Source organism: Temnothorax americanus, unplaced genomic scaffold (genome assembly GCF_048541705.1).
Source record: "Temnothorax americanus isolate GAGA-0224 unplaced genomic scaffold, ASM4854170v1 Scaffold19, whole genome shotgun sequence".
NCBI lineage: Eukaryota > Metazoa > Arthropoda > Insecta > Hymenoptera > Formicidae > Temnothorax > Temnothorax americanus.
Window position 1 is genome coordinate 2,253,553 of NW_027509329.1, and position 19,763 is coordinate 2,273,315.

General features: G+C 41.6%; 1 protein-coding gene across 5 annotated transcripts in view; it reads right to left on the minus strand.

Moving 5' to 3' along the window:
* Positions 1-19,763, minus strand: part of Glurib (Glutamate receptor IB) — a 232,281-nt gene that overhangs the window by 210,591 nt on the left and 1,927 nt on the right. For 4 of the 5 annotated variants that reach the window (XM_077404493.1, XM_077404492.1, XM_077404494.1 and 1 more), the window contains exon 1: positions 19,258-19,553. The exons of the other annotated variant lie outside the window; for it this stretch is intronic. In XM_077404493.1, the coding sequence (XP_077260619.1) occupies positions 19,258-19,513 (256 nt within the window). In that variant the 5' untranslated portion in view covers positions 19,514-19,553. Of the gene's footprint in view, positions 1-19,257; positions 19,554-19,763 lie in introns of those variants that run through there. 5 annotated transcript variants of the gene reach the window in all.

The window sequence follows — 19,763 nt, forward strand, 5'->3', positions numbered from 1 at the left end:
GTAAATTTTTATTCCTACTTCTGTTATAATAGAGTAAAATCAACGCCCTTTTTCTGTGTAAATTTTAACATATTTAATAAATACGTTCAAATTGTGTTACTTTAATATATTCTTTAAATTATTTTAATAATTTTTTTTACATTTTAAATTTGTTAAGTTCAATTAACATAGCAGGCTTATGTTAAATCTACACATGTATGTGTGTTGATTATTTTACACAAAAATTTTAACAAGGACCTTTTTTAACAAACCTAATACAAAAATTTTCCAACAGTGTAGCTCTAATATTCAATTCCTACAGTGCTTTCCACACTAGAACTGTGTGTTTGTTTAACAAAATTAAATAGACCAGTGATATTGTAAGTTAATCCAAGCGAAAAGTTCTGGTAATTAAATTATAATTAAATCTCATTCACTGTACAGAAATTCTGACTTTTCTTTTTGTATAGTTTTCTAGCGGTTATTAACTTATTTAGCCAAATGCGAATGTCATATCTGTGATATTGTATCGAGCCAACAAATATAAATCATGCAAAGCGTAGAGCTGATTTTAATTAGACAATAAAGAGGTGTAATTGTAACCGCGTTATATCGGCCGCTTGATTACATTCACTTTCCGGCACAGAGGGTGTGCCAGTAAATTCGCACGGATATTAATTTTTGAGTCCAGCGCGTTGAGCATTATCACTGATAATATCAAATTGGAATCATTTTCATACCCAGGGTGCCATTATCTATAGATTTTCAGACAACAACGAGCTACAACATCACGTATTGTCAATATTTGCCGCCTATTTACATGAGCTACACTAATACACGTTGCAACTTTCCTGTAATCGTTACAATACATATTCCGATCGCGATATTACTTAATTTTCTTCCATCGACTGATTATTAACATCACTAATCAATGGCAACATCGCCTGTTAATTCATGCATACGCTATTCCTTCCGGATGCACTAATTGCATTAGTTATATCATATAAATTTATCCGATACAGTTGCCTAGCTCGGAAACTAACGCATGCAAAAGTGAAGTTAATCGTTTCAGGCTTTCTATACGCTACAAATTAAATAGCTAAATAGTTTACATATGTCAATTCTATACTGTTACTGCATTATTATTACAGATGTACTAAATTCGTATAATCGTCGATTAAGTGTATTTTAAAAATTTATTACGCTTTTTATTTTTTAGGGCTAATGTTTTCAGCTTCCTATAATGTATTCAACAATCTAGCAATAAAGTACACGTATTTAATTTTTATACATAAAAATGTTTCAAGTTTTTTTATTATCATCGATGTCGGAGCGAGCGAGCGAGCGAGCGAGAGAGAGAGAGAGAGAGAGAGAGAGAGAGAGAGAGAGAGAGAAAAAGACGAGCACAATAAAAAAAGCTAGATTAATATTAAGTTTTTAAAAAGTAATAGTGACATAAATGCATTTCGACTACGTGTGCATTAACGTAGAAGTTGACTGGACGTACACTTGCGTGGTTACGCTCGCATGTAGGTCCTAGCATGCAAGCAACAGAATAGCTGCCTTAATGGATGCTGACGCTATTTCGAGGTTAGATTAGGTGGTAGAGTGCCGAGAGACATCGAGCGAGATGCTGGCGTCACTTCCCAAGGGCGTGATCGGAAATTATCATTCAATAATGATAGCGAATTGCCGCTCTTCACGAAACTACATGATATAGCAGTTTAATCACGAGAGCGTGTATACGTACCTATTCGCATGGCCCGAAGAAATCGTATTCAAAATTGATCATATATATTATGTTATGTTGTTTAGCGAACAATTCCTGCCAGAATTCTGTTTTATGCATAAATGTGTACACGCGCTATGCTAATGGCGACACGAAATTTAAAACTAAACAATTAATTTAATCCAGCAGCATTTTCTCGACACAGCGAATTTTGTAAAAACGCAGGTAGATGGTACGGTAGATGCGGTAAATGGATATTTTAACTGAAAATGTACGGAGAAAATCAGTGTGCCTTGTGTAAAAATCTCGAATCTCTAAAATGACACGGTGTCCGATTACGAACGATATCTCTTAAGGATATACGATAATAGCTCAGGATTTTACAACGCTGCCCCTGTTTTGCTTATATGTGCTCTATAAAGTGACTGGTTGGTTTCCATGTATTACACTCACGTATATATGTTTCGACGGCTTAGTATAGTAGCTTATATGGGGCGAGTGGCAGCTTTTGCGAGTGGCAGCCGAGAGACCATGAGAGTAAGACTCGGATCCTCCAGGCAGGGCTTTTAACGTAGTGTCGACGGACGCGTCATCGAAGCACTCGATTAAGGATTTGCCGTATACAGGGATATAGCTCGCACACACGGCCCAGATATTACCGGTGCTATAAGCCGCCGCGCTTAATACATCTTATTACTGCCGGGACCGGCTCCGTGTGTGACGTGCGCACCAGCGCGCGGCTCTCGTATGTAGAATACGTATACCATATGTACCCGGCGTATCGTAAAATGAGATGTCGCGCTGGCTTTTATGGCGCCTGAATCAAGATTAGATTTACTTTGCTCCGACGTAGGACGTTTTCACTGGAGAGAGGCGGAACCTCGTTGAACACCTATTTCGTTGTGACGTCGGGGGATCGAGACGGGTTTCCGCTCGGATGCCGCCGACCGTGGAAAAACTATGGCTCATGCAGTAGAAATACAACGAGGGCCGAGTCGTGGTACGCAAAAACAAACTCCAATCATACCGCAATATTCCGCAAAAATAACACTCGGGGTTGGTTTTAAACGGTACGCGGATACTTACTGTTGCGATTTTCGCGAAGTCGATAAGTCTCGTAGAGATGTAAATTTACGATTGCCCGATACGCCACGGTAACGATTGATCGTAAATACAAAGCGCGTTACGAGCTATTGATAAAGCATCGGAACGGAGTAACATCTTTGCGTATTTCAACCCGGATGATGGTGGACGCGAATGGTGCTGGAAGACGTAAAATAGAGTCGTTTGCCATAGGCTTTAACGATTTTTAGGATATTTATTTCAATCCCGGTGCTATTAAGGGAACCATTACGCGACCGAGTAGACTACGAAACGCCCCACGTCCATTTGTGCACGTGTATCGTCATTCTTTATTTCGTATAAAATTTGTAAAAGCTCCCGGGCACACCGAAAACGTCGGGACTTATACCATGCCTTTAAACCCGCACAACCGTGAAGTATCGTGTAGTTTCGAATTATCGATCACGAAAGGGACGACTTGAATTTATTTACGGTGTGCCTCGGAGAAACCGGCGCGGCGCGCGAGTCCGGGTTCAGATACGATGTTTTTGCAAAAAACTCTCAGGGCCAAAAAGTAATTTACCGCGCGCATACCGCGTCTTTCACTTTAAAAGCATTTTTAATATACCGTGCACAAGATCTTAAAAAAAAGAGAGTGAGAGAAAGGATGCCTCCTTTTCGCAAAACTAAATTCTGATGCTTTGTATATTAAATAAACATATCTCTGCAGTATACAAGAAAATATTTCGCTTACGAAATTGTGCAAAATACATTCTTTTTCATGAGAGATGATCTCTTTTTTCTTGTTTCTCCGCTTCTCGTATTACGTATCTCGCTAGAATCTAAGCTAATTCCACAACGTTAAGCGACTCGAAGTTTGTATTTTTCCCGCGGGAGTCTTCACTTTAGCGCAGTTTCCAGCAACTACTCCCGAAGACCCCAAAACGGCAGACTTTACGTTTCTGCTAAAACACGTACATTTCATTACAAAATCCATCCGGCAAGCCGAAAAACACACGAGCGCTCGGCTACTCCGCGAGAAAAAGAGAGAGAGAGAGAGATACACCGATTTTCCCCCGATGCCCGCGATGTATCGACGAAAGGTCCACAATTCCATGAAATTACAAAGTCCTGTAACTCGCGTGTCGTTCTGTAAACACAATTACCGCGGTACGAAAATCAACGGCCCGCGAGAGCGGAAGAGAGCGCGAGGGAGAGAAAGAGGAGGGATGAAAGAGAAACGTAGAAACGAGCGAACCGTGCCGCGGTAAGTGGCGCGATTATAATTTCCAAGGAAAGGGGAGGAAAGAGCGAAGACGTCCCTTCGCGAGCAGTCTGCTCTTCTCTCTGGACTCCTCTGGGCTCTTTCCAACCTGCCTCCCCCACCTCCCGCACGCTAAAGGCGCAGACTCGGCAAGTGCTTGGAGACGCGAGCATCCGCAGGAAGTCATTAAAATTTTCATTGTCGCGTTTGCCTGAAAATTTCTGAACCAAATAAACACACAGATTTATTATTTTATCTCGCCGACTTCCGCGGCTCGCGACCGCGAGGCTATAGCTTGCCGCGCCACCAGCGAACACTGCCAATCGCATTGCGAGATAATACTTCTCGTAATTTCACGCCTTGTTACTTGCTCAAAAGGGAAACGGCAACAGCAGCAGCGTTGCAATCGCAGCGCGATTGGACAAAAATGATAGCAGTGTTTAACAATACAGCAACATTTCCCGACTCCGCTTTTGTCATGCCTGCACGTGAGTTTTCTAAATCTTAAAGTTTCCGCAAAAGCAACCGTTCTGCAATTCCTTGAATTCCGATTCTCTCTCTCTTTCTCCTTATCCCTCGAACCAACTTTGATGCGTGCCGAGCTTTCCTTTCTCATCGCTCCTCTTTCCTCTTTCTTAACACAGTAAGTATATGTATACGTCGGTGGAAAACTTTGCTATCTTACCGGCGATACAGAACGCGATCCCAAGCACCTCTTCCCTCATACGACCCCATCCCCTCGGCGCGGCGTCTTACTCCACCCGCGCATCGCCACCTTTTTATCATCCGGACCTACTTCTGTCATCCCCTCATTCCTCCGACCTCGTCTCGATTTCCTACGCGGATTCGCCGCGAATCCAAAACAGCTCTCGGTGTCTGCAACCGCGTAATAGTCAGCTCCTCGCCAGGCGTCTAGCATGGCCTACTTGGGAATTTATACGAAAAAACTATGCATATGAATTCGTATTAGATGAAGTTTTGGGTTGCCGCCTTTCGCGAAAATTTCTTTACGGCTGCTTGGAATTGTTGTGACGCCACAATAATTATACGAATCAGAAATTTTCACGCGCTTATAAGCATAGTTGTCACAAAATACAAAGATAAAAGAACTATAACATCGTATAAATAATATAATAGTGAAATTAGAAGATTACTCTTGCATAGAGATCGGTGAAAGAACACTATATGCACATATTTGCAAATACATAATGTCATGTGTGCACTCTAAACTTTCATATTGTAATATTATATCTTTTTAAATAATAAAACATTCTTGCCGTGGTTATTTTATAACATTTACGTAACCGTTCCTTGCGCTATGCTATGTATAACATAAAATTAATGACGTACATCATTATTATATTTACCAAGCAGAATAATATTTCACTAATTCAAATATGCACACTGGCCGCTTTTTAATTCTATTTTTTAAAATACCTGCCAAATTTACTGTCTGGACCTGCCAAATGCCCGATGCTCAAAGCTCAGTTTGCTCTGTCCGCAAGTTATTTTCCGAATACAATTTCAAATTGTAGTAAAGTTGTCCTTTACCGCGTATATGCGACCCCAGGCGAAGCACGCGTCATATATCGCCATAAAGAGCGCGCCGGATACATATTTCCTGCGGCACTCGTATTTTATTCCGCGACGTGCATTACCGCTCTTTAAATATCATCGGCGCACAATTTCATGCCCGACAAGCGTCCTAACGATGCCCAGTTACGCTTCAATGCACGCGCTTCCAACTCGAAACGCCGTAGAAATTCTCATGCAAAAGCGCGAGACCCAAGAATAGACGCTTACCGGACTCTCCGGAAATTTTTTTCAATCCGCTCGCACCCCTCTCTCGGATAGAACATAGACAAATATTTCCCATTCGTGTTCATTCACGCGCTATACCTATATCGTTCTCCTCCTACAAGCAGGATCCAGAAATAAGGATAAATTTTACTCCCCCCCTTCTCCCCTATCGTCGTTCTCTCAACCTCGCCATCATCTCGCTCACCCATCCCTCGGAACGGCAATGTACCGAGAGCAATGAAAATGATTAACCGCCACCCTGAATCCCGGCAAAGCCTCTCTAATTCGGCACCAAAGGCAAAATCAGAGACACCGGCGGTGCTGTAACTCGCGAGTTAACTCGCCACACCGTGTGCACGAAACACGGAGGCGGCTGAAACGCGCTCGCTTATTACTGGCGTCTCTCGGAAATAATCAACATCTTTTTACAAATCTCTACTGCCTTTCGAGAGATGAAAATTTTTATATAATATGTATATAAACAAAAAGAAACAAAGTAATATGTTCTACACATATGTATACGTCACTCCGTACCGTAATAATAAAACTTTGAATAATATATGATGAGAGCAATCGATATTGTACATGTGCAATAATAACACAATAACACAAGTTAAATATTAACGTATAATTATCTTCCTTAAAATACATATAAAATCTTTCAGAATCTCACAAGTTTTTTTATTGCAACTAATTTTTATTTTGTCGATACTGTATTAAATAAAGATTACGAAAAATATTTTATATAAAATATTAGGACTTTGCTGTATTCCACGAGTAAAATAGCCGATGAAGAACGAAGAGGGAAGTTGGAGAAGAGAGGATTATCTGAGATATACCATCATACCAGTTAAAAGTTTTCATTTATCATTTTTCTGGCGTCTATGTCTATGTGATAATTCGATTGCAGAAGTACTCCCTACGTCGTCTGTAGACGACGCAGCAGCGACAGACGGCCGTTGAGAGTTTTGGCTTCCCTCTTCAACCCCATACCCCGTCGCCCGACGCCTCATCCTTCGCGTTCTCGAGATGGCAGCATACCGAGGGCAATGAAAATGATTAAGCGCCGCCGTGAATCCTAGCGAAGCCGCACTAATCCGCCGCTAAAGGCAAAACCGGAGTCAACTTTGGTGCTGTAACTCGCGAGTTAACCTCCCATTACATATACGGGGAAAACGCAAAACGCGAGACGCGAAACAGCCCGCACGCATCAGCCGCGGCAATGGAAGCGTGCGAGCATGCGGAATGGTCCTGCTTCATCCGTCTCCGTACAAGCTGCTATAACGCTATCTAATTTTCTCTATTTCAACCACTTGATCTTGAATGCCACGGTATTATTCTTGTTTAACGTACTTTTGGGTACTCTTTCCGAGCCAGAAACATATAGCGCGTCTGGGAATCCTGATGGTCGCGCGCGCCGGAATTTGTGGAAACAATATGTAAAACCTACATGCCACTGTGACTGAATTTGTGGTAACGGTATGCAAAGCTCCGACGGGGTCCCACAGCTTTCAAGATGCCCGCGTGCGCGACTTTCCGAAACGGCGTCGCGTAAAAGTGTAATGTCAATTTCCGGACGGAAAATATACATATAGTTGCGCCTGATATATTTTTCAGAACGCTCGATCGAAAAGTTGCGAATGACATTTACGACATGTTATTATATATATCGCAAGCGATACGATGGGGCGAGGTATATAGCCGAAGCCGGTGTGACGCGGTCGCAAATAAAGCTGTCTCGGATGATTCAGGGAGCATCTCAGTCTCGGGTTTACTATACTCTGAAGGAGAGAAGAGGTTCTTAAAAATATTAACCGCTCCGAAAAGCGCGGGGGTTTTCCCCCTTCCCTTTCTCTCTTTCTCGTTCTCCCTCCCTCTTTCTCTCGCATCGCGCCTTTTTGGTGCCACGTAACAAACTGTTTCTACAGCCCCGTTATCATCTTTCCGGTTGAGGACAGTCACGGGGAAAGCGCGAGAGAAGAAGTGAGAAAGACGATCCGAACGCGATGAGGAAGGAGAGACGGCACGGGAGAGAAGGAGATGAGACGAAACCCAGGAACAAGAACAGGATTAATGGGCCGTCGTATCACGCACGGTGGGCGATAAAATATCGCAGGAAATATCCTCTGGCCGTGTAGAGAGTCTTGGCCATCCGTGGAATTTACTCCCCGCGCGATATCTACTATCTTAGATAATCTCCGCCATTAAAGGCCACCGGCCGGATACTGCTCACTCTCTATCTCGTTCGCAGCTTTGCAATAAAAGCTTATGCGCTACGCCAAATTCCGCCGTTATTACAAGAATGCTCATTCTGCCCGCGAGAGAGGCACTTACAGTAAATACCGTTCGCTCGGTTGAAACAATGTGGCGATACACGTTATGATATTAATATCGTCTCACGTAAGCTCATGTCGTTGTTTCGTTGTAAAATTGTATATCAAGTTTTTTAAAGCGTTCTCTGTGCTATGTATATCATTCATAACATTTTGTAATAATGTTATATATACTTCGAATACGTGATAAACACAAAATAAATGTAAGTTATCGGATCAATTTCTATTTTACGGTACGTTTTACAATCATAATGCGCATTGAATGAACAATAATGATGTAACGTTAGAATTTATTTAAAATACGATGCTGTGGAAAGCTTATTCCTATCATCACTGCATATGTTATTAGCCGCTGCTAGGAACGTCATCGCGCGCCAATACCTTTGGCAGTTATCCCTTAGACGTCGCATTTCTCTTCGGCTTTATCCATCAGACGTCGAATATCCCGCAACGTTCGAGATCGAAAACCCGAAATCGTGTGTACTCGATAAATATTTGCGGATCCTAACGGCGTACGCGTGTGGACGTTATAAGCCTGCGTGACGGCTCGATCTCGTGTTTCAAAGCCTTCCACGGGAGAGCGTGTATCGCGAGCCACTTTGGACGTCCTGACGTATGGCCTGTAAATACGAATATCGCGCGCGGAACAGTAATGTGGTCCGCAAGGGCCTTTGCTCTAGGGAGGGTATAGGTAGCGGCACCCTTGTCATGTCCCCAAGCCGCAGTGGTCTGCCAAAAGTGGGATTTTGGTCGTTCTGCTGACCCGCCGGGTAACTCGTAACAGAGTCACCAAAGCGGGAAAATTACGAGTGGAACGCCAGCTTTTAGGATGTTCTTCTTCAACATGAAGCACGCTGCCTCTCAAAAGAGGCGCCCGCGATCTCTTTCCGCACCGTACTTCCCGTTTCCGTTTATTTCTGCTTTCATACACTCCCCGTCCAAACTTGAATGGGGGTTCGCGTTGAGAGTCGGGAAATGATTCCTGTCGTCGACTATGTATGTAATAGCCACTTCTCGGGATATGACCGCGATCATAAGTTTATTAATCCTTCAGCTATATAAAGCAGTGTTTTCAATATTCGTGTATAACATAATAATATTTTGAATTTATGCGATTCTTTCTAAAAAAATCTTCAATATTTACTTGAGAATTTTGTCTGTTATTTTACTATAGAATTTTTAATTTTAACTAAATATTATGATGAAACGTTTGTAGACAAACAGTTAAATGGTTCGATTGACAATTAGATCGTAGACTTAATTTATTTCAATTTATTATTGGTGAGATAATGAAAAGCATGGTGAATGGATGAATTTTCAAAAATGCAAGTTATCTCGTGAGGAAATGACACATTATACTGGCATACGCTACGCCTATTTCTTGAACAAACGACTATCAGCAGCCACGAGAATTCTCAAGATACGTGACTCGAGTACAAACAGAAGAAGATGGTAACCAGCGCGACAATGCGGTGTTCTTGCACGAACGACGTATTACCTCATCGGGCATTAATCGGTTCGCGATAGCGCGGCAGTGTCGGTAATATAAGCACGATATTATAAAGGCGACGAGTCGGCCGATCTTCGAAACGTCGTTGCGCTCCTTGTCGCGGCCTTAATTAAATTCCGGCAAAGAATCGGAAGTAGGGAAAAGTTCGGCCTTCCTTCCCGGTGACGGGGAGCACGACTTGGGCCACACGGGGTTTTAATAACCGTCCCGGATCCTGAGCAAGAAGAAGCTGGCAAATGGCCGTGCGGCGTTGGTGGCGGCTCTGGAAGCGGCCAGGCCAGAGAGAGCGGAGGAGAAGGGTATATAGGTACCAACCCGACCGGAGTCAAGCATCGATCCCCCTATTCCTGTCCCATTCCTACTCTCTCTTTCTCTTCCACCATTTCCTCACGCAACCACCGACATATCCCCATCTCGCCACCTCTTCGTCTATCCGTTTCTCCGTCCTTCCCGCTTTTACTCGTATGCCACCGCGTTTCGACGTTTTCTCTCGAAAAGCTCACACGTGCCTTATGTCTCCCTTACCATCGCGGAGGCTCTTTCCGCGTGCTTTTTGCCTCTGCCGGCTCTCACGGTAATTCTTTTTCCCTCTTTTCTGCCCGCCTATCTATCTATCTACTCGTCTTCTTCGTCCTTCTCCATCCTGCCTATTCGTCTGCCGATCTATCTCTGATTTTTCTCTCGCGGTTCACTTTCGTCCTTTTTTCTCCCATCGTCCTCTGACTTCCTGTGCAAACGTCCCCAAGTCGATCTATGACATTACTGCTTGCTCCCGCGCTACTTCCTATCCGACTGATTCCACCAAAGCCGGCGCCTTCAGCTTCTACCTCGTCTTTTATTTCCCACTACCTTTACCGCGCGATATCCCCGCCAGTCCCACACCGACACCACTAACTCCTCCGCAATCTTCACGGCAGACGGTACGATATCTTGCGTAACCACGGTGGCTTATCGCTAAAAAAAGAATTTTTTCCCGCCGACCTTGGATCTCGAAAACTTTTTAATCGGATAGGGCCTGATTGTGTAAACAGAATGTAAGAATGTTTTCTTACAGCTTTCTTACAGATAATTGAAACTTTTTATTTTAGATGTATTAGAGAATGTAAAATGCAGAATAATGAAACATATAATCGCAAGTCATATATAGGAACTTATCATAGATACTAATGACAGATAAAAGTTTTGTCCATAATTATTTTAAAGTAATATATATATAGAAAGCTTTGTTTTATATGTATATACTGTAGAATGACGTGACTGTTATGGCTGTGTTCCGATATTCACTGCAAGTACTGAAAATTTATAGTTTACATTACGTATACACTATAAATTTTCAGTAGGCAGTGAATATCGAAACGCAGCCATATATGAAACATATTTTTATATTATTTCTAAGTAATTTTATTTCTGCTCTTTTTTAAATAAAATAATTTTTAAAAATAATATATGTATTATTTCCTTTCCATCATATACCATTACATAAAATTAGATGCGTTGCAGACGCAGCAGCATTTTACGTACTTGCTACGAACGATTGAACGATTGGTCAGACATCTCCGAAACGTATACGTATATGTTTCAGTATCATGGAGAGAGAGAAGAGCTGTTCGAGTTACATTCGGCGGTGGAGCCACTGACATTTTCCACTGCGAGCTATCATAGATAACGTATATGCGGTATTTGTATGCGAGGAGAAGACACGAATGTAGACCTGTATCTAACGGTAACGTTATTCCTATATGCTACGAAAGATACATACTACATCGCAGGCAAACATGCGCGTGCATACACAATCGAAAAATACACGAGTGAGATGCGTGAGCGACTCTTGCGGCAATAACTGCGTGGAGTTTCGTAACGCAATCAATTGGATGAAAAATCGATCGGGTACCGCACGATATATAGCTAGCTATTAAAGTTAATACGCTTTCATCCTCCTGGGCGTATACTTCGATATTCAACTTCCCTCTCTCTCCCTCCCTCCCTCTCTCTCTCTCTCTCTCTCTTTCTCTCTATTTATAACGACAAATAATATTTCTAAAAGATATCTTTAAATAACTGTAATAAAAATCATTCAAGTATTCAAGACTTCAAAATAAGACAAAATATAATATATATATATTTGAAAACTAAAGAATAAATTATATACTTAATAGAAGTAATTGCTTTTTTTAATGCAATGAGGTACGAAGGAAGTAACTTTATACCTTTGCAGCGTAAATGTACATGCAAAGTACACGTAATACCGCGAGCGCGTTGTATAGATACAATAGTAAGTACGCTTTTCGTAACAATAAGCCCCTATTGGCTGGAAACCCTTACGACGTCTCCTATGAAGACATATCAGCTCCGCGAGGGAAAGCGGCTCGGTAATATCGGATTACTCGCGGTCGTCTCTGATGCTTCCACGCTTCTGCTATTGCCGCAACGATAGTAATGGCGGGTGCAGTCTATATAGGATGACACCGTATGGCGCGTACGTGGCAGCGTGGAGTAACGTTATTCCCCGCGACACGAATAGATATGCATTCCATCGACACTGATGTTCAACAACGAGACCGACATACATATAATTGTATCACAAGGCATCCAAATGCATCATATGGGCATTTCGTAGGATATTGTTATAAACATCCTATTAAAACGAACATCGAATGCGCTGCCGCCGTAGCATGATAAATTATTTATTAAACAGAATTTTGCAAAGCGCGTCGCGAATTGTTACGAAAATATGTACGTAGCATTTGTTGCATTTTTCAACGTTCGTAAACAAAGTTTTGCAAAGAATATAGTTTTACAACGTCTCCTCTGATAGTAGATGTAGTCAGGTAAAGAGGATTGCGCAGAGTAAATTGGATTGAAGTTAAAAACTTGCGATCCAAGTAAATTATAGCCATGGGGCGTAAGAGTAATTGTTTCGCGGCGTCCAAGAGAATTAGTAGACCAAATCGAAGCGAGCGGAAGTAAATCAGTGTTCCTCACTTAAAATCCTATTTACTCGCCATTACAATACGATTTATCAGGTCCTGATAAACCGCATAACGCTTGTATTGTGCCCCGAAGAAGTAGTCAAAATTAGTAGAGATGTCACGAAAGTACTACGCCGAGTTACGTTCTCACAGATTATCCCGGCCGGCGACTTTTATTTTCATTCCGCAACAAAGCCACGTAATTCTCTTTTCCCAGCGGGACGCGTGGTAACAAATATGCATATTCATATTTGAAACAACACATACGTTCTTTTTTTCCACGTACAACTTCTGCTCTCTTATTAGCTAACCGGATGGTCTGAAAGTATAACTGCAAATTAACCGTAAGATCGACCGCTCGCTCGATCATTGGTATAGCGGCATGCGGCATCTCTCGAAATACATGTCGATAAAGCAAATCAACAGAAACACGATTGCGCCGTGGAAATGAAACCGCGGAATCTTCAGCCGCGGCGAAATTTCGGAAATTCGCGGGCTCGAATTTCTATATTAATAGCTTTAGCACACAGAACGCGGACGTCCTGTGCACCAACAAGCGCGAATGCCGATGGTGTGCTGGAGAGCACGATTCACATCAGATCAGAGAGGAGGGCATACCGTGCAGCGGCGCGGGCGCGGCGCGGCGCGTCGTGTTCGACCTCGGCGGAATACGCGTCGATGACCGTATATACGAGAGCCAGCGGTTTTGTCATTCTAATAGGGAGGGCAATGCATCAATTATAGAAACACAGAGCAGCTCGGCTTGGCATTACACGGCCGCCCGAATAACGGCGGCCCGATTGCGCGCGATTATGCGAACAATAAATTGGCAGTCGGATGCACCGCACGCACGAGACATTCCAACGTTTCAACGTGCCGCCGGCGTCGAACGCGTCTCCTTTGTGCCGATCGCAATAAGGATAATAGGGAAATTCTTGCACCAGCGAACGTCGACGCTTATTCATTCCTCGTGTAATTCTGTTTAATTTTCATACCCCCGCAGTAAGAATATCAACGTGCAACTAAATCATTTCACATCTTAAAACATTTACAATTTTAATATCTCGATTTATTAACAAAGTTTCAAAAGTCCATTACGGCATTATAAGCGGACCTTTGTGTTGCGTTAGTTCCTTAGCGAAATATGTATATATATAAGTCTTGATTACGCAATTAAATAACTTTTTTCCTGACGTGTATCGAGATGTAAGAAAATTAGCCGCATAGTTTTGAGAACTCATTTCGGCCGTTTGATCATTAAATCGCTCGCCGTTCTCAAACGGCGGTAACGGATACTTCGACGGTGCAGCCGTGCAGCGGCAAGAATTTCCTCTCTCTCCGACTCTCGTTTTAACTCCGCGCGCAATACCTCGGACGCACGAAAATTCGATTTCGCCTTCCCTATATCTGCCGGCCTCTGGCAACGAGAGGCAAATTCTTCGACAGTGTGCAAGACGAGGCACGATGGAAAGGCTACGGGCGCACACGGTTCTGTCTCCCTTGTCTGGCAGCACCGTGCTATTAATCGCATTAGGCGACCGACGGGTCTGCTTGAGTGGTAGATGCCCTTGCCTTCCTTCACAAAGGCATCTCACGTCAGTATCTTCAACCGTGATGTACCATGATACGGCCAGCGGATGCGCATTCTGGGTATGTATCAATCACATACCAAGAACGTTTAGAGTTCCGTTGCTGTCACCCGATTAAATCTTTTGATAATATCTAACGCGCCCAAAAAGAGAAAGGAGAGAGAAAGAGAGCAAGAGAAAAATGTGTTGGTCGCTCATTAGAAAAACATTCTTTCCCCTTATCTCATTTAAAAAAACTATAAGAGTTTGCCGGAAAATTATTAATTTAATAATCTATCCCATAACAATCTAGTCTATCAGTCTAATATCAGTCTTAAAAATCAGTAATAACCATGATTCACAATATTTTTAATTAAAAAAACAATATAAATTATAGAGGTAAACAGTACAGTTGTTAGCCACTCTACAATGATTGGTCACAACCTAAAAAATTAGAGATACTATTAAAATGTTTTTAATTATAAATACAAAAATATTTAATACACTTTTAAAAGAAACACTTCAAAACATTTTAATAGTATTTCTATATAATCTTTAATTTTTTAGGTGTGCAATCATTCTAAAGTGGCCCACCACTGTACTGTTTACCCCTATATTTTTTGCAAATCATTCCAAAATTATATATTATAATGTGGAACGAATTATGCAAAGTGAAATGCAAAGAAAAAGATTTTGATATGGAGAATATTGTGCAAGTGAGTCAACTTCTTTTGAATAGAGAGTTTTATCGTTTTCTTGTCTTCAAAGGCTTGAAGATACGCGAAAAAGTGAGATCAACTTTGTAAATCTTCTGAGGACTTCTGACAGTAAAAGCATTAATGATTATAATTGGCAGAAAAAAAATGTTTCCAACTGTGATTAAAGAAGTCCCTAATTAAGTTCTTGCACGAGTGCTGTTGCAATGCCTGCTAATGTGGAACACCACACCTCTTCTTTGAAGATTCTAAAATATACCGTGAAAAATGTGCTTTCAAAATATTCACCTATATACAAAGACGTCAACTAAGCCACATATATATAAATAAATATCAACAAATACGTTTTTCTATTAACCCTTTAATATTAACCATAGCTCCCCAATCGATCTAATATAGTATAATATTGTAAGATATCTCTAAAATTGGTTTTTACTATATTATTTATAATCTTCTTATCACGTCTCGTATTTACGCGAAAATTATGAGAACTATGTTGATTTCACCTTGATTCATCTAAATAACGAAAAATATCATTTGTGGAAGCACAATTGCGTGCAGATACTATTTTAGTACTATACTTTATGACGCAACTAAAAGCGAAAAATAAAATCTAAAACTCGCTTTTACTCGAATGTACGCTCGCATGCGCATTAATTTTACAGCTTTAATGAAAAAACGTGAGCGCGCGCGGCGCGTGTACATCGCGTTAATATTAACTGGAGCGTTGATATCCGATGCGTCGTAAATCGGGGTCAACCGTCTCTACCTTCCTCCGATGTTTTCACTATCCCTTTCGCATAATTCCACCAAAAGTATATGGTGCGCAGTGTCTTTAAAGTGACGACAGAGCAACGATGAGGAGAAGCGCGACCCGCGCGTGCGGCATAATTTGAGCGAGGCAACGAACCCTCTCCGTACACCCACATCAACACCCCGTGTCGACGTCTCTCGTGCTACAACCTTCCTCGTCTTTTCGTCGTAGTCGTCGTACTTACCCGCCGTACCGGTTTCTCCTCGTTCGCATAACTGCGGAAGAGAGACGCCGTCATTTCTATAGACATTCATTATTCACTACTCGCTCAACGTGCTTCTCTCGCTCTACTCTCTCTCTCTCTCTCTCTCTCTCTCTCTCTCTCTCTCTCTCTCTCTCTCTCTCTCTCTCTCTCTCTCTCTTCCCTTCTCCGATACCCGACCCGATATGTACCTATTTTTCTTTCAGTGTTCCACTAGTTTCTCTATTTCCCACCATCGAGGGTGCCCGCCCGCGTCCGTTAAAATCGGCAACAGCGATAATCCGGCGAGCTTTTAAACGAGCATCGTTTGCCGTTCTACAAGCGATGGACTTTGTTGAAGGATTTCTGATCGACGAAAGAGAGCCAACCGAGAAAAAAGGAAGAGAACAAGAGCCTGGCGAAAGGCGGAATATTTCATGAGAACGGAAGAACGACGGTAAACGTTCGCGCGCGGTAATCCATCGGGGCAGTAATGTTTTGCACAATTCATACGGACCACGCTAAACGCTTTTTGATGACTCAATTTAATTACAATACGCTTCGATTTTTGGGCATGTGCGGGCAGGTGCGCATTCGTAGAATCGATTAAAATTCACTGCTCCATTCGTTACGGTGTTATTTCTATAATCTATACAGCATTATTTTCACGTAGTTGCTTTTATTTAAAAATGTAACGCTATGGTGTGTACTCGGCTAATATTTAATAACGTCATTCATTATAGATTTTATGACATCGTGGCCTCTGTGTTTTTCGCGATTTAATTATTTGCGTATGATCAATAGTTAACTGCATCGTAGTTAATTGGTTTGGTGTTATGATATAGGAGATGCTTATAAATAAGTCGTGTAAATTCTCATTCCGATGCAATTACTGGGCTGAATAACACATGATGGCTTCGCAATCCAAACTGATCGGTAAACATCGACGGAATTAATTTTCGACTACGGAAGATAATATAATACGGTTATGGAAAGTAAGCTGTTACAAAGATCTAGAGCGGGCATATCGAATTAAAAATATCGAGTATATTTATACGTAGCGCTGAAGCGCTTCAAATACAGACGCGCTGGGCACAATCAATTGATTAACCGCTATTACTATATTATATACATACGCGTACTGCAATCTCGACGTGTCGATATATTCCGCTGCAACGTAGCGACCACGTTGAGTATACACATCAAATATCGTAATATCATATCCGTCGAAAACAGATGGTCGCGAAAAATACTGTTTGTACTTATAATATTGGTAATGATGCGAACTTGGACAATATTTACGGGCGTCGTGCATTGAAATATAAATAAACGTATCGCAAAAGTACGTAAAAAGTGAAACATTCAACAAAGTTACTAACAATTTAAAAAAATATTTTGTAAGCTTTCAATATTTATCAGAATGGACCTGTGTCCGGTAGTATTTATGCCGTCTGTATATTTTTCAAATATCGTTTTGGCTGGCTTGTAAAAACGCTTCACGTTTTTTCCATAAAATTCGATCGCGGCCCGAGAAAAAAATTTCTGTGCGTGGATTCGAGATCGTTACGGTATGTCAAAGTTCGATTCTCTCAATGAGAAAGTTTCGCGATCGCTCGCCTCGTCTTTTCTTTGCGCTTTTTAGCTTGTTATTTTCCTGTATCTTCCTATTTTAAAATCGTAAAACGAGATTGATACGAGAAGCCGTACTAGTTGAAGTTAAATTATTCATGTATTATAAGAAACTCTCGTCTCACAAAACACGAGATTTTCGAAAACAACATCCAGCAATTTACTTTTAGTTTCCTTTTTAAGATGGAAAAGAATTTATAATTCCCAACTTAATTCCGTACATATTTTTCTCTGATAATATCACAAGTATATCAACAATATATGTAGGTCCGGAAGTATGTTCCGGGACTTTTATTTTTGATATCGGTATATTCCGGGACATTTGGCAGTTTCCAGGACTGTCCTGGAAAAAATTGATGTCCTACGGCAATTTTCGGGACAGTTTTTTGAATCTGATTACATATATATGCGTTATATTCCAGGACTGTACATTTCAAAAAACGTAAACAGTCCCGGAACATACCTCTGGACCTACATATATATGTATATGTATGTATATGCACGTGTAAAGTGAAATTTTCTGTGTATAAATCGATATATATATATATATATATATATATATATATATATGTATATATTGATAGACAGATAGGTAGATAATAGATAGATAGAGAGAGACATGTAGATAAATATAAATAAATAGATATATAGGTAAATAGAATAGATAGAATAATCTAACTTTAAGTTATTAAAAAAAAGAGATTTTAACAAACAGAACTTTATAAATGTGTAGTTGAAATTAATAATTTGTTCACTAATACGCCAAAAGCATTAATATTGTAAATAAACATTGATGTAATTATTAATTTAGTTTTGGTGATTAAGAGTGGATCAGATCTATATTATTCTCAATATTTTTTCACAATAATAAGATATAGAAATAAAAAAAAATATATAATTTGAATATTTTTTTGTATAATAATTACCATTTAAAAAGTGTTATTTGTTATTGCCTTTATAAAGAGGCAACAACAATAATAAAGTTTCAAATATTAAAAAAAAAAAAATTTAGCAATATTTCGTTTTACATCAGAACGCACTCATGCTATAACGATATCGTTACGGAATCAACGTAAACAACATGTGAAATAGGAAACGTTCTTTTGACTACTACATCATACGATATTGATAGAATTTTGTTCCCAGTTTTATTATTCTGCTCGTTTTATTAATGTTTTTCATGTACCGACATCTCATCTATCGCGCGTAGAAAAATATTATTTCAAACATTAAAATAATCGCACAATGGAGCGCGAATTCGAGCGGCGTAATTAAGTGCGCTCCGGCGATCGAAATATAATGGCGCTGCGAGGGTCGCGATCGCGTTAATGTCATGCATTACGAAACTATTTATTTTGCCCCGCAATTTTTCTATCGAGTGCAATCGACGTGATGTTGCCCCGGAGGAGGAGCCGATATTATTACTGGAACATGCTGCACCAGTATTTAGAATACATAAGCGAACGGTAATGTTTGCACACGGTGGCTATGTATACCCCGAGTTCAGTAACCCTTCTGCCGACGGCAGACGTGCTCGACGAGGTTGAGCCCGGCGAGCACTCGACTCGGCGCGTCTCTCGCGAAACGGTCTATATAGCCGTAAAGAGTTCGGTACCACTCTCGGGACTCCCGGCGCGGCGCGGCGCGACGCCGCGGCCGTGTATACAACGATAACGATGTACAACACACAAACAAACGCTCACCAATGGTAATCTTCTCGGGAAACGCCGCGGGCACCAGGACCAGGAGGACGGTTAAGGCCATGGTCATCATCGTGGCAGTAGATGTTAGTCTGCTGATTCTACCGGCACCAGTGTTTCTCGCGTTTATCCCGACTCTTTCCGTACCCTTCCCGGGTACGGTCGACGCGGCGGTAATAAGAGAATCCGCGGTGACGCGACGCGGACGCCGCCGTCGCGACGAGGGTGGTCCACCCGTCTCGTGAACAACCGGGAGCATCTTCCGTGCTCCGTGGTCTGACACAAACTACTGTACTCCACTCGGCGTGAACTCGATCTCTCTCCTGAACCGCCCCAGCATCCCTCTCGTCCTCTCTCACCCCCCTAACTCCACCCCCACCCCTCTTTGCTCTCGCGCATCTCTCTTTCTCTCTCTCTCTCTCGCTCTCTGGTTCGTGGACCCCTTAACCAGCGCAGCCACCCTCCCCGTCGGCCGTCAGCTCGTGTTTCTCGCCCTCTTCCGACGCGCG